This window comes from Zootoca vivipara, chromosome 6 (genome assembly GCF_963506605.1).
Source record: "Zootoca vivipara chromosome 6, rZooViv1.1, whole genome shotgun sequence".
NCBI classification, from domain to species: domain Eukaryota; kingdom Metazoa; phylum Chordata; class Lepidosauria; order Squamata; family Lacertidae; genus Zootoca; species Zootoca vivipara.
This window is the reverse complement of record NC_083281.1, coordinates 89,700,323-89,715,627: the sequence shown is the minus strand read 5'-3', so window position 1 is coordinate 89,715,627 and position 15,305 is coordinate 89,700,323. Positions and strand designations below refer to the sequence as shown.

At 46.9% G+C, this 15,305-nt stretch overlaps 1 protein-coding gene across 8 annotated transcripts in view; it reads right to left on the bottom strand.

Annotated features, from left to right (window-relative positions):
* Nucleotides 1-15,305, bottom strand: part of HECTD4 (HECT domain E3 ubiquitin protein ligase 4) — a 111,822-nt gene that overhangs the window by 7,238 nt on the left and 89,279 nt on the right. For 6 of the 8 annotated variants that reach the window (XM_060276330.1, XM_060276333.1, XM_060276332.1 and 3 more), the window contains exons 61-75: nucleotides 13,942-15,245; nucleotides 12,383-12,590; nucleotides 11,637-11,860; nucleotides 11,283-11,434; nucleotides 10,349-10,455; nucleotides 8,797-8,920; nucleotides 8,420-8,610; nucleotides 8,106-8,252; nucleotides 7,448-7,567; nucleotides 7,148-7,303; nucleotides 4,270-4,373; nucleotides 3,059-3,280; nucleotides 1,339-1,505; nucleotides 1,021-1,216; nucleotides 479-701 (exon numbers count right to left, since the gene is read on the bottom strand). In XM_060276330.1, the coding sequence (XP_060132313.1) occupies nucleotides 479-701; nucleotides 1,021-1,216; nucleotides 1,339-1,505; nucleotides 3,059-3,280; nucleotides 4,270-4,373; nucleotides 7,148-7,303; nucleotides 7,448-7,567; nucleotides 8,106-8,252; nucleotides 8,420-8,610; nucleotides 8,797-8,920; nucleotides 10,349-10,455; nucleotides 11,283-11,434; nucleotides 11,637-11,860; nucleotides 12,383-12,590; nucleotides 13,942-15,245 (3,645 nt within the window). The remainder of the gene's footprint in view (nucleotides 1-478; nucleotides 702-1,020; nucleotides 1,217-1,338; nucleotides 1,506-3,058; nucleotides 3,281-4,269; nucleotides 4,374-7,147; nucleotides 7,304-7,447; nucleotides 7,568-8,105; nucleotides 8,253-8,419; nucleotides 8,611-8,796; nucleotides 8,921-10,348; nucleotides 10,456-11,282; nucleotides 11,435-11,636; nucleotides 11,861-12,382; nucleotides 12,591-13,941; nucleotides 15,246-15,305) is intronic. The other 2 variants (XM_060276331.1, XM_060276334.1) reach the window with 1 other exon arrangement.

Sequence of the window (15,305 nt, the reverse complement as noted above, 5' to 3'; positions counted from 1 at the left end):
CTTGGTACCTTTGATTCTAAACTCTGAAACCAGACAACAGAGAGATCTGGAGGGAAACCAGGACAAATATATGGCAACTCCCATATATAATTGATGCTTCAACACATGAGCTGGAGAAGAACTTTGTGTATTTACTTATTCTCTTCTTCCCTCCCTCTGCCCCTTTCTTCTCTTGCATTGTGTGTCTTGCACAGTAAGCCTTTCTGTCAATTTATATACCACTTCCCTGATTAAGGAAGTTTACAAACACAACAAAGTAAATCAATGTCCCCAAAAGTCAAGAAGAGTTTCACTCCCATTTGGTTCAGTTGCTTTGAAAGTCAAAGTGATGTCAGAAACATACTCTGATCTCATAGCGACATTTCGGGATGTTTGCTTGTCTGTCAACTTAAGTCCTCAGCTTGGTGAGATTCGGTAAAAATACTCATTTCCCCAAAGTTGCAAGCAAATCTCTTTCAGAGCCCAGTGGCCCATTCACCTGCAGTGCCATCCGGAGGTGCAATTTTCATGGGGTACGGAGGGACATGCGCAGTGTCTGGTCCGCCATCTTTGCAGGGACAGGTGAAAGGGATGCGCTCCTGGTTGCAGGCAAATTTGATGAACTTGCAGAGCTCCTCCTGTGTGAACATCTCTAGCGCCCCCCAGAAAAACTCAATGTGCTGGTCGGTCTCCATCAGTCCCACTTGGTACATGGTATGTGCCTGGCCACCACAAGAGACAAAGGGAGAGAGGGAGAACAGTTATGACCCAAGGGGGAGAAGTTTCTGAGGACCCCAAACCTTATGGATCTTTTCCCCCACCAAGCTTTTGGGATGATTCTGGTTCATTTCCCCCCTCTGCTACTAGAATCATAGCATGTATTGTTGGACTTGAGTCATGTGTTTTAAACTGGATCCGATATCCAATAAATAATGGCTCCATGCTGCCGGTTTCTTCCAACCCTCTGGATGCAGCTTCAATGTCTGCATAACCTTTAGCTGGGGAAGGTTCCACTCTGCAGCCTGGCAAGCTGCTACACACCTTGAGGAACTCCAGGTTGATGTAGGGGAGGCCACAGGTCCTCAGCTCCATCTCCAGGGGAGTCAACATGGTCAGAAGCTGCAAAGGGATAATGGAGCCCAGGCCAGCCCTCACGGCCGTCGCACACTCTGGATTGTGCAGCTCGCGTAACCTCAGGTTCCGGATGGCTGTTGCATAGACGTCCTTGTTCTCCCACCTGAGGGGAAAGAGGCAGACAGTCAGGTCTCTGCAATGAAACTCTTGCCACACTCCCATGATGCAGCCTCCCCCTGCTGCCCCCACGCGGATCCTTTTGTCCCAAAGACCCCTGCTACTCACACAACCGGGATGTGCCTGCCTCTGGTACACAGCTCTACTTCTTCCCCCGTCATTGTCAGGTATGTGAACTTGCAGCTCGGTTTGTTGGGGCAGTCGGGGCTCTCCATCGCAAGGTGCTGGGAAGCAATTTCAGCACACAGGGCCTCCAGCTCCGACTCGTCGTTCAGCTAGGACAACACCAGAGAGGAACGTGACAGGGTCTGGGCTTGGCTCAGCCTTCCCAGGCAAAGCAAATGCCTCAATGCCCTGGCCTATATGATCTGCAGCTGGAGTGTCAATGGATGGGGCTCCCAATTCACTTAAACTGGAGGAGTAGGTTCATGTTACACAGGAGTAGGTGCAGAAGGACAACAGCCACCAGGCACTGTGGGAGGACAGCTGGCCTTGGTTCACTGAAGGAAGACTTTCAGAAATGAGAAAACTGCTTAGGGCATTGTGAAGACTGGAAAAGTTGCTGAGAAGAAGGGCAAGAGGACTTCTGGAGCGGGCAGGAGAATCAGGCAGCAACTAGCTAGGGGAGGCCAAGGCCATGATGAGTGGCACCTCCAGAGTGCTGGAGCCAGAAGGGACAGACAACAAGGTCCATCCATTTTTCCTAAACCTGTTCTGGGCCTTTCCAGAAACACTGAGGTAGCCAGTAAAAGTTGTACAGATCTCTTCCTGCCCCACTTGCCTTGGGCAGGCATTAAGGACACCTGGGTCGCATTCAGGAGCACTCATTCTCTTTCAGACACACTAGACACAACTTTGGCATGTGTCTATCTGTGATGTCATTGAGGAGGTGCTCCTCAATTGCTGAGTCAGAACTATGACACATGTTATAAGAAAAAAAATGGCTTCTTTAAGACACAGCACTCTGCCTAAGTTGTGAGCCAAGAGACAGATGCTTTTTGGAAATGCTGCAAAATGGAGCAGCAATCTTGATTTTGGCATTTCTGAGAGAGCCAGGGAGTGCGCACATAACAAATAGCTGGTTAAAACCGAGCAGAACTTTTGACAGCACAGTTCCCTGGAAGCCTCTCTTACCCAAGTCCCACCAACATTGCAGGGGCTCTTGCCAAAGTTCCATTCATTCCAGAGAGGCTTTTGCAGACATTCCTGGTGGATTCTACTTTGACAGTTGGGAGTTCTTTGCTGTCTACTGGACAAGCATGTTGTGTATATATTTGGAAATGTATTATTTATACAACTTTCAGCCTATATAAAGCACTCTGAGCATTGTAAAACAATAAAATATTAAATCGCAAATTAAAAACTCTAAAGACAAACCAGCAGAGAAATGGGGCATGTCTATCACTTAGGTGCATGCACTTTCTGATCTGAGCACTTAGAGGCCTTGAGATTCACACTGTAAATCTGTGGATTATTTAAAAGGGTGGTTAACACAAGAGGGGCTGTAGATGCACAGAGGCTTTTGTTGGGGAAAACCAATCATAAAAGAATGTTGAAAATTTCTAGCCTCACTTTTTGATGCACTGCAAAGCACAACATCTCCAGGCTGCTTGGCCCTCCTGATTCTCAACCTGCAGTCTGACCCACACTCAGCCCCACTGGATTTCCCCAGGATGCCACCAAAGTACACAGAGTGATGAAAAGAGACCCACAATCAATCCAAAACAGATCTTGGCTGAAACAATCAGGACTCCCTTTTTATAGTCTGCCATCCAGCAGCTTCTACAGGTGACTAAAGAGCAGGGGAAGGGGAGGAAGCACCACTTACATTTTCAAATTTCTTGATGTAGTTGTAGGTCAGTATGTCAGCCTCCTGGAGGTCAACATCTGGATCTAGTGTTTCTCCAACCAAAGTCTTCCAGAAGGAGGGCAAGAGATCCAGGGGCAAGGGGACGTCTGCCCGGATGGCAATGCCCAACAGTTGCCCGAAGAAATGCAGCAGCTGCTCCTCCCCATAGCTGATGGGGCTGGGTGTCAGGATGTATTTGCCCTGGTGGTGGAGAACAGCATTAGCCAGGAAGGCAGAATCTGCCCAGGAATAGTATTTATTCATTAAAGTACAGTGGTACCTCGGTTGTTGAACGTAATCCGTTTTGGAAGACCAGTGGATTTCCGAAATGTTCAACAACCGAGGCTCAATGGATGGTCTGTGGAATCCATTGAGAAAATGGAGAAACACACCTTGGAAGCCGTTCGACTTCCGAGGTGTGTCCGAAAACGGAAGCAATTACTTCCAGGTTTTCAGCGCTCGAAAGCCGAAGCGTTCAGCTTCCGAGACGCTCGAAAACCGAGGTTCCACTGTATTCCTCTTCTCCACTAAAAAGGGAAGGGTTTCAATGATGTCCTATCCAGGGCTGGCCCAAGACGTTTTGTCATCAGAGACAAACCACAAAATGGAGGCTTCCAACATCAGGGAAGAAGGGGTGAGTGAAGAGCCACACTGGAAACCGGGGGTGGGGGTGGGGGCTAAACCAACTTTATCCAACAGTTGAAATAGGAATCCAACGCTATCATGGGGGCAGGGGGTGGGAAGGGGCCCACTCTGAATCATGCTGAGCAGGTGGAGACCCCAGGAGACCCCAGAGGGCAGTTCATGCCATTTCCTCCTTAGGCATGGAAGGAGACCAACAGTGCCTCCTATTCACTGAGAGACCGCTGCAGAGGCAGGGCAAGGAGGGGGTGGGCCTTCCACAGAGGTGGAAGATCCAGCCTCCAAGAAGTGTGCTGCAGCCATTGGTGCCACTGCAGCGACAGGAGAAGCAATGCATTCCCTGGAGTCCGGAATTGCTGCCCCTGTGATCCTGCTGCATGAGGTGGTCGCCTCACCTTGCCTCATGAGTGGGCCGGCCCTGGCTGTATCACAACAAAACGTATGGTGCCTGCCTGTGGCCAGCAGCAGCAGCAAGAGCGCAAATCAGCTGTAGCTTCACAAGGGTGGCGGTAGGCAGCTCCCCATTCTTCTGCACTGGCTTAGCATACCTTGTTCTTATTGACTGCTGAGCTGGGGCAGAGCAAGAGGAGGGAGAGCAGTGAACTCTGGAGCTCCTTGCAGACCTGCCACAAGAAGTGACGGAAAGAACCACCTGGAAGGAAGGAAGGAAGATGAAGCTTTGAGAGCTGTGCAGCCACAACCAGTCATGGTGTATGGGGTAGCAGCCCCCCAGAAAGGAGTCCTCTTAACCAGCCCACTCAACTTGTGCTGTTGGAGCCAACATCCATTTGTTAGAGAGAAAAAAACCCTGTACAAAATTTTAAAAACAAGGTCCACAGCTATCACCTTACAAAATAAAGTTCATTCTCAAGAGACTACACAATAAATTAGATGTTGCAACAACAACAACAAACTGATGCAGAGATAACACAAAGCAAATTTCATGAATGCAAATCAGTTTCCCAAAGGCTGCCAAATGAAGGCAAAATCCATAGGTTTAGCTGCACCCCCAGCAACCCTTAATTTATGAGTCAGTTTCTCAGAAATGAAACAAACATTAATTTATTGAACCAAGTATTTAAAGAAAAAACCTCCTTCCAGCCCTGTGATATGATCGAATGGACAGCTACTATGGTTTACATGTTAGGTCTGTATTTGACCCATCAAAAAGTGATAGAAGACACAGTTTGGGGTATAGAGGCACTGGTGCCAACTCATACTTCAGAAATTTCTTTCTTTCATTGCCTCTTCCCAAAATGTGTGCACATTTGCAAGGCCTGCACCATCAGATCTCTCTTTTGCTATATCCCCTCCAATGCACTTTAGTTATATGTATAAGGTGGACTGGGGTCAAGAACCATCAATGGCATCTTTTTAAGGTGTCTTCTCAGATATTTATGGAGACGGATCTAAAAGGGGGAGTAAGGCACCGTTTTCCTGAGTGGGTTGTACTTGAGGCAAGAGATATACCCTGATGCCTTCTTGCTGAAAAAGATCCAGATAAATTTTCATATTAAATATTCCCTACTAGCTTACTTAGCCAACGAGGCCTTACAAATAGCGGAGGAGAGAAGGCAAGCAAAATGTGAGGGAGATAGTGAAAGATACAAAAAAATTGAATGCAGATTTCCGAAAAATAGCAAGGAGAGACGAGGGCCTTCTTAAACGAGCAATGCAAAGAAATAGAGGAAAACAATAGAATGGGGAAAACCAGAGATCTGTTCAAGAAAATTGGAGATATGAAAGGAACATTTCGTACAAAGATTGCCATAATAAAGGACAAAAGTGGTAAGGACCTAACAGAAGCAGAAGACATCAAGAAGAGGTGGCAAGAATACACAGAGGAATTATACTAGAAACATATGGAGGTCTCGTACACCCCAGGTAGTGTGGTTGCTGACCTTGAACCAGATATCCTGGAGAGTGAAGTCAAATGGGCCTTATAAAGCACTGCTAATAACAAGGCCAGTGGAAGTGATGGTATTCCAGCTGAACTATTTAAAATTTTAAAAGATGATGCTGTTAAGGTGCTACACTCAATATGCCAGCAAGTTTGGAAAACTGAGCAGTGGCCAGAGGATTGGAAAAGATCAGTCTACATCCCAATCCCAAAGAATGCTCCAACTACCGCGCAATTGTGCTCATTTCACACGCTAGCAAGATTATGCTCAAAATTCTACAAGGCAGGCTTAGGCAGTATGTGGACTGAGAACTCCCAGAAGTGCAAGCTGGATTTCGAAGAGGCAGAGGAACCAGAGACCAAATTGCAAACATGCGCTGGATTATGGAGAAAGCTAGAGAGTTCCAGAAAAACATCTACTTCTGCTTCATTGACTATGCAAAAGCCTTTGATTGTGTCGACCATAGCAAACTATGGCAAGTTCTTAAAGAAATGGGAGTGCCTGATCACCTCATCTGTCTCCTGAGAAATCTCTATGTGGGACAAGAAGCTACACTTAGAACTGGATATGGAACAACTGATTGGTTCAAAACTGGGAAAGGAGTACGACAAAGCTGCATATTGTCTCCCTGCTTATTTAACTTATATGCAGAATTCATCATGCGAAAGGCTGGACTGGATGAATCCCAAACTGGAATTAAGATTGCCGGAAGAAATATCAACAACCTCAGATATGCAGATGACACAACCTTGATGGCAGAAAATGAGGAGGAATTAAAGAACCTTTTAATGAGGGTGAAAGAGGAGAACGCAAAATATGGTCTGAAGCTCAACATCAAAAAAACTAAGGCCATGGCCACTGGTCCCATCACCTCCTGGCAAATAGAAGGGGAAGAAATGGAGGCAGTGAGAGATTTTTCTTTCTTGGGTTCCATGATCACTGCAGATGGTGACAGCAGTCACAAAATTAAAAGACGCCTGCTTCTTGGGAGAAAAGCAATGACAAACCTAGACAGCATGTTAAGAAGCAGAGACATCACCTTGCCGACAAAGGTCCGTATAGATAAAGCTATGGTTTTCCCAGTAGTGATGTATGGAAGTGAAAGCTGGACCATAAAGAAGGCTGATCGCCGAAGAATTGATGCTTTTGAACTATGGTGCTGGAGGAGACTCTTGAGAGTCCCATGGACTGCAAGATGATCAAAACTATCCATTCTGAAGGAAATCAGCCCTGAGTGCTCACTGGAAGGTCAGATCCTGAAGCTGAGGCTGCAATACTTTGGCCACCTCATGAGAAGAGAAGAATCCTTGGAAAAGACCCTGATGTTGGGAAAGATGGAGGGCACAAGGAGAAGGGGACAACAGAGGACGAGATGGTTGGACAGTGTTCTCAAAGCTACGAACATGAGTTTGACCAAACAACAACAACAACAAGCTTACTTAAATGCTGGTGGCTTGTTACTTCTGAAAATAGTTGCTCAAGTAAAATTTTTGGCAGCCCATGATGAAATGTAGAAGCTGCTTACTTGTGCCATGGACCTCCTCGCCTGTGAAGCGAATGTTGAAGGCATAAGTTGGGTCTCCCCCGCTGGCCAATTTCACACAGAGTTGTGAGGATGGCACGCACGCCAGCTGCCGAGCGGCCTGGCAGAAATAGGAGTTCTCTGAAGAACGAATTTCTCCTGTGAGAAAGCAGGGAGAGGAAAAGAAAGGAGCTTGGTGTGGGCAGAAATTTGAATTCCATCTGCTCCAAAGGCACGCTTGCTTGCTTCCTACCCCCTCCTCTGCTTATTTCTACAGATATAAACAAAGAAGGGCTACCGTACCTCCAACAATTTCAAGCGGGTCCAGGGTGATCTCGGGGGCTGCATGATCCGCCGTCCTTTGCACAGTGGCATTTAGCACTCTGTTCATTACAGCCACTTTTGTATCATAAAAGATGAATCCTAAAGGAAAAGGCACAACAGACAACAGTTCTTTGTTAACAGACAGCCTTGAGAGAAGCAGGCACTGACCAAGATGGCAGTTTAGTTCCTTAGCTTCTGTTCCAGCAGAGTAATGAAATAAAACCACCTTAACCAAAAGGAAACAGAACAAAAACAAGCAGTACTCATTTAAATGTTAAAGAAAGGAGCCCTGGATATGTATTTTGAAGACTAGAGAGGCTCTGACTGACTCACGTTAAGATTTCACAGCAACCTAACAAAGGCACCGAAAACAGAGAAAACAGTCAAAAGCTTCTAAGATCAAATCTCAAAATAAAATTAAACATGACTTCTCTGAAGCACCAAAACTTTGTGATGAAAAAGTAGCAGAACTGACAGGAAAGAATGGAATAACTAAAGCAGCTTCTGAAAAGTTTGATATGTGAATGACTTCTTCAAATCCGTCTTCGTGGAGTGACATGATTTTAGTTTCCTGCATTAGTAATAGGATTATTATTATAAGGATCACCCGGCCACCTAGTCCATGCGAAGCCCTGACCTTTGGCCTCTTGGAGAAGTGCTGCAATGCTGTTGGTGTACATTTCTGTTTGCCGGAGCTCCACTAGCGGTAGAAAGAACGTCTCCAAAGTGGTGTTGAGGGACTGGAGTAGAGCAAAGCGCAGGCGGAGGCTTTCAATAGGGACGTCTGCAATTGAAGAGAGATGTCAGGAAATGAGAGGAAGGGGATGAGACAAAGGATAAACGCATTCCCAGCCGGGCCATGAGCTCCTCAGCACACCTGCCCCCAAAACTGGTCCAGAAACCCAGTATCTGGGAGGAAGAAGGTCCCACAGCTCAGAACTTCACACATACTCAGCAGGCAGGCAACGCGCGGGTCAGCAGCGTCAGCAGGGTCCAAGTACACTTCGTGTGGGTGGAGTCGAGCTGGTGTAATTGCCAGATGGCGGCAGAGACGGTTGATGTATTGAACCAGGGCGACGTCCATTTCCAAGGACCACTTGCGGGAAGCTTTCTGGGCATGTCTGGCATCGATGCAGGCACACCTGGAGGAAGAGGGGCAGACTGAAACCTGCACAGTTGGTGAGCACTTGCATCGTAACAAATGTTTTCAGCCAGCCACTTGCCAAAATTAACCTCCTGATGGGGCAGATGTGAGCTAAGTGGCATTCAGCTCCTCTTTTGCAAAAGAAACTTTGGGGGGGGGGTGGTGAAGAAAGCCAATTCTTTACCTTTCAAAATGAAGGTCATAACCACATGACAAAATGGCTCGCCACACGCTACGGATGTCCTGTTTTGCCCGGTCAATGACAAATCTGTGAAATCCATCTAGTGTCAGGTACTTCTCTTCAGGAACTGAAATGGGTGTGAAAGCGAAAGAAAGGATTCAGTGGGGGGGGGGGTGTAGACTCCCCACTGCCCTAACATATCATTTCCCCCCTCAGTATCTAGTTATTCAAGTTAAAACATCTCTCCTTCTATTCTAGCTTGTAACACAAGCTCTCAAATGGCATTTGTGTGTGATTTTAAAAATATGCCATGAAATAATTTCAAGGCAGTAAAGCATAAGGGCCGCACCAAAGCCGAAGGAATAAATCTAGTCCAGATGTTGAAAAGAAATATAGCAGGACATGCTATGCTGCAAAGGCTCTCCAAGGAAACTGCAAGTGACATGGCTTATTAGATAGTTTTATACCGAGGGGGCCACTCAAACTGGTGGTGAGAACACTCAAAAGCAGGACCTTTTCTGACCATATTAGGGCATTGAGGCAATCTTGTGTGGTAGAAAATAGGTGTGACTTTTCAAGATTCTTGGACCCAGGTCACACAACTGCAACAGCCTCTCCTAGCTATTTTTCTATTATTATTATTTAATACTCCTAACAAGACGTCCAAAGGGAAGGTTTATACTGGTTAAAGGTACCTTGCCTATGATCAAACTAACATTTGATTCCTGAGTACATTTACTCCTCCTTTTCTGATAATTTGCAATCATTACTGTTTTGTGATAATGTACTTATAAATATTTAAATAAAAAACAAACAAACATTTATGGGTTGTGAAATAAGCACAGGCACAACTTCTGTAAAACCCTGCTCCTAAAGTTCTCAGCACTGGAGCATTCTGGCCCCTCTATGACAGGGCTAGCAAACAGATGCCAACTCATGGCTCAGCCACCAATTCCTTGGCTTGACCTTCAGCAAGCCACTTGCTCTCACCCTGGAAAATGGGGAATGGCTGTGAAGCCTCTCAAGAGGGCTTGTTGTAAAGCCATCCGAGTTAAGGACTGGGACGTTACATGCTTCCTAAGTACATTCACGTGTGGCAAATATACAGTGGTGCTGGAGGAACTCTGTTCTGAATGAACGCGTATGAATCCAGATGAGCTTACAGTCAGCCGCGGAGGAAGCCGCTCGGGTGCTTGGGGCGGTGTGCCCAGCGGCGGGGAGAGCCATCCATAAGGGCAGGGTGCACTGTGGGGCCTCCAGAGTCTGCCTGCCTCCTCCCACTCAGCCGCCCTTCAGTGGGGGTGGAGGCAGTGGGCAGACCGTTTGGTGACACCTGGGGCGGCCCGTACCCCCCACCCCCCACCCCTTCCTCTGCCCCTGCTTATAGTACCCAGAATGTAAGCCAGTGCTGGCTGAAATTTCCATCTTTTGCACAAAGGGGGACTTTAGATGCTGCAAATGTGTTGCCTGGAAAGTATTTTTCACTTATCTCGCCTAGTGAAGCAACTGGGCAGAGTGTTTCTGCAGAGGCCTAAAAGAGAAAGTGGGCAGCTACCCTCCTGTTTCTTTGTGGGTGACTTGTCAGGGTCCTTTTCCTCAGGCTTGCTTTTCTCTGGGGATTTGGGCTTCACAGTCGGCTTCTTCTCACTCAGAGCTGTCCTGCTAATGTGAGGAATAGTGTGTCAGATAGTGTGTTTGCACTGTACTTGTGCAAAGCAGTTGTATATAGAACACAGAGATAATTCATAACATTTTTTAAGTCCCAGAAAATACCCAGAATAATGAATTATTATTGTTGTTGTTATTAAAGTACAGTGGTACCTTGGTTCCCGAATGCCTCCGTTGTCGTACGTTTCGGTTCTCGAATGCCCAAAACCTGAAGTAAATGCTTTTGAATGTTTTTGAATGTTTTCCTGAACCCAAACGTGTGATGCAGCTTCCACTGAGTGCAAGAAGCTCTTGCAACCAATGGGAAGCCACACCTCGGTTTTCGAACATTTTGGAAGGGATTCCATTCGTAAACAGAGGTACCACTGTATCATCATAATCAAATTTATTACTCGCCGGTCACCAGCAGGTCCCAGGGAGGGTTATGACAATTTAAGATTCAGAATTAAAAACAGGGGAAATGGTCACAGGGATAGGGTGGGTCCTGAAAGCACACACCTCAGGGGTCAAAGGCCAGGATAAAGACGTGCACCTTCAGCATTCACCAAATTGTAAACAAAAGCCCTCAAAGCAGTTTACAAAAAGAGATGAACCGGATGCCCACTGCAAGGAGTGTCGGACCAAATCCAGAAAGAGGCTTTGACTCAGTGGATGGCTTTCACACCGTGCGTGACTTTTAGTGCATCCCCCCGCGCCCGTTTCCCCTTAAGTCACTTCCTGCATTTCCAGTTGGGGGCTGAAGTGCCAAACCGAGAGGCGCTTCAAAGGGCAGCCGCGTGAAAAGCATTGGGAACGGAGCCAGAGTGGTCAAATAATCTCACCTGACACTGTTGAGCACTGCCTTCTCCTTGGCAGGGGGCTTTGTGATGGGCCGCTTGGTGCTCACAACTTTCACCGGGTGCTGCTCTTTGCCAGCCTTGTTGTACTTGCTCTTGTCAAACTTTGGCTTGGGAGCCCCGTATTTTCGCAGGATCTTCAAAGCACAGAAGGAAAGAATGGTGAGGGCTGCAACTTTTAAGGCAAGGCTGAGCACATTTGCCAAAAAGAAGCCCCCACAAGTGGGCTCCTGAGATCAGGAGGAAAAGGGTTCATACAAGGAAACATAAAACAAACATTTCCCCTAGTCGCAGAGCACGACTGCCACTATCTTTAGCACAGAGTAGAGCAATGCCAACCTGGGTGAGCTGATCCTCAAGAACTTTCTTTGGGGGGCGGACATTGGTGAAGAAGGTGTGCAGCAGGTTTCCTGGTGTCTGGGCGTTAATCTGCTCTTTGCTGAGGAAAATCTCTGCCACTTTGGTCGGCTTTGCAGGTGTCAGGCTCAGCATTTGCTCAGAATGGAGGCAGCTTTTAAATATTTCCGTGAGGACTTCGCGGGCACCTGGCACAAGTTTGTCACCTGAAGGAAGTCAAAATATTAAGAACAACCATGGGACAAAGCCAGTAGAAGACCAAACTCATGGAAACTTGTGGAAAGACCCACTGCATTAAGGACTCAAGTTACTCTGGTGTCGGTTTTTCACATGTCTGTGCAGAGGCCAGGCTGTCTATTGTAATTTTCTCAACAGAATGAACAATTATTTAATTGACTATTTAATGGGTGTTCAATTCGTTAATCGCTGCCAGAAAACGTGTGCTTCTTGTATCTCTTGCGAAAGGCTGTGGCATTGGACTTCAATTCCCATCATCTTGGCCAGCATAGGCAAGGTTAGGGAAGAGAGGACTTGTAGTCTAACGGTCTGGATAACTGAACTCCGGCAGTGCCGTGAACGTGGCTCAGCTCACAATGGCAGCAAACCCCCTTGGCATTTTCTCTTGCACAAACCCCAACGAAATGAAATGAAGGTCTGTTTCTCAAACCACGCATAAGGCACATACAGCATGAGTGCAAAGTGCTTTCAAAACATAACTGAACACACACCTTTGATGGTCTTGTCATTGAAATAGTCTTCAAGTGCAGGGCTCCCTTGTGTATCAAACAAACTCTGATTCACAGTTGAGACAGTTAAAATCTCCTCCGTCGACATTTCCATGAGCTCATCCTCTCCATCCAGACTCGACAAGCCAATCAAATCGCTGCTGTTAAATAAGCTGGCTCGGATCTTTTCTATCTTGGCCCGGGATCGTATCTATTTTCAACGAACACACACATCCAGGTAAATGTATGAAGGTAAATTTATGAAGGTAAATGAGTTCTTTTCAATCAATGGCTAATGCTTCTTTTGAATTCTTGACCTGCTTTACATTCTCCCCTACCCTTTCCCACTCACTTCTGACATAATCAATCCGCTCTGCCTCCTCTAAATCCCAAATTCTAAAAAACAAGATGAAAAACCTATTATATATTTTAGGACTCACCCAACCACAAATTGTTTTAATCTAATTTCATGTTGTATTTTTACAGTGCTGTAATCTGCACTTTGACTTTATGGTGAAGTGCTAGTAAGAAATTTGTTAATAATAAATAATAAGAATACTATGCAAATGAAATTAAACTGCTGCAACACCACAGTCCATTTTAAGATGGCTGGGTACCAATATAGTAATATCTTTTGCATTGAAATATACCTCATCTTACAAGCCAGGAGAGCCACTATTACTACTTTTTAGCCAGGCCTAGGAGCCACTGAGATGAACCAAAGTCTGGCTATGGCCCCTCCTCACATCATGTTAGATGGCTGCATGAAAACACAGCAAAGAGGTCTGTGGCACCTTACAGGCTAATTCATTATAGCCTGAGCTTCTTTCGTAAGGCAGAAGCTGAGTTCAACAGATACACTCATGAACTGCAGGCTCTTCCATCCTCAGCTTTTTCATAGTACAACAAATTAATCTTTAAGGAATCCTAGAGTCTCTTTGCTGTCTTGTCTGATATACATGCAAAGCCTCCAAATGCTATGCAGCTTATTGTGACTCAAGAGAAATGGATATATGTTTCCTTTCCCTCCCTGCTGCATGGAACAATCTTGACAACTGCAGAGCGCAGGAATCAGGTTCATCATAGGAAGCAAACAGATTTACCAACAATCTTTTAATTCAAGCTGCCTCAAGCACATACCTGTCAGCTCTCCACACTAAGAGGTACCAAAGTTACAACTAATTGTACAATCAGCCTGTTCTATCCAGATCAACCTGCTGTGGTGCAATTATGCTATCCCTTGTCCGTCATGTTAAGAATACCCAGGCCCCCCATCATGTATAAGCAGAGGAGACACTTCCTTCCTGCCAAGATCTATCTTGCAGTGACAGGGCGAAACCTGGTGATAACACCAATATATATGGAATTCAGCTGGCTGTTTCCTCACTCTCATGGAGACCACCTTTAAAAAAGTGGGAATCCTGCCCCCTTGCCCTAGGTGACACATAAGAGGGTGGTGGAAGCTGAGAAAGAGGAACAGGGCAGGTCCCCCAGGGCTAGTAAGGCTACCCTAAAGGGTTGGCTCCCCTACCGCTACACCCTCTTCTGCAGAAAACAATTACCTCCACAACTGCAAAGCCCTTGATGGGCCTCGAGGGGACCGGCTGGCTGTCCAGAGATGTAACAGTGTACATAGATCCGACATCTGACACCGATGCAGTTTCCACATTGTCGAGCTGCTCCCCGAGACTCCCCAGGCTGCCCAGACTCCCAGTGCTGCAGAGTGAAAGGTCTAAACTCTCCTGGCTGGAAACCACATGTGGCTCCAGCAACCCAGGCGGAATGACCATCTCCAGCCCAGCTTGAAACTGGTCTACAGAGATATCGCTAATGGTCCGTGAGATCCCCTGGGAGCTACAAAGAGAGGCTTGGCTGGTGGAAGCAGAGGCACTGATGCTCATGGCAGGCGTGACGCTGCTGGAGCTGCTGATGTCCAAGCTGTCCACGCTGCTGGAGACCACAGGCTTGTCCATCTCGGTCTTACATTCCCCTCCCTCCGCTTTGTCCTTGGTTTTCTTAGGCTCCTCCTCCTGAACTGGAATGTAGATCTCATCTTTGAAGACACCACCGTGGGCATTGCAGGCCTTGCGGATGGCGCTCCGCACAGTACCTTCCTCCAAGTGGGTGGGGATCCCCGAAATCACCAGTAATCGGCTGTGAGCAGTTGTCCCAACCAAGGCCTGGCAAGCATCGGCCACAGCATCGTTTGTCACACCCAGCCCCTGGGGATCCTTCTTTGTTAGATGCCTAAGGATTATTAGCAAGGTGAGCGCCCGATGGAACCACAACATGTCCTCTGGCTTGCTCCCACCAATGCTCAACAGAGCAGTGTCCGTTTCGGCAGCTCGGGATGAAGTTCGCTTCCCTGAAGATGTTGTCTTCTCTCGCTTCATTTTAACCTTTTTCCTCTTTGACAGGAGGCTTGGGCTCTGCGGGGTCTGCCCAGGAGACGATGAAGAGGAGGAGGAAGAATCGCTTAGATTTGGGCCACTGGTCGATGACATCACATTGGCTGTGATGCTCATGTTGATCGGCAAGGTTACTTCTGCTACGGCCAGGCAGACCTCCATCAGAGCATGAAAATAAGTGGAAAATCTCCCCTGGTCAGCTCCTCCAACCCCAGACCCACCACAAGCATTTCCAGATGCCCAGTTTTGGGTTTCTTCATCGTACAGCCTGTGCAGTTCTGACTGGAGAGCCATCAGCATGGCCAGGCAAGGGTTGAGCTGAAGCGCAATGGAGGAGGACAACCCTGCTGGGTTCTTCTTCTGCTCTAGGCCATGAATTTTGCGAAGCAATTCAGCTAGGAGATGAAAGAGCAGTTCCTTCACACAGGCTGCCATGTTAATTGTCCACAGGAAATTCCCTAGAAATGTGCAAACAGGATGAAAAGTAAGGGCTTTTATTTATTTATTTACTTATTTCA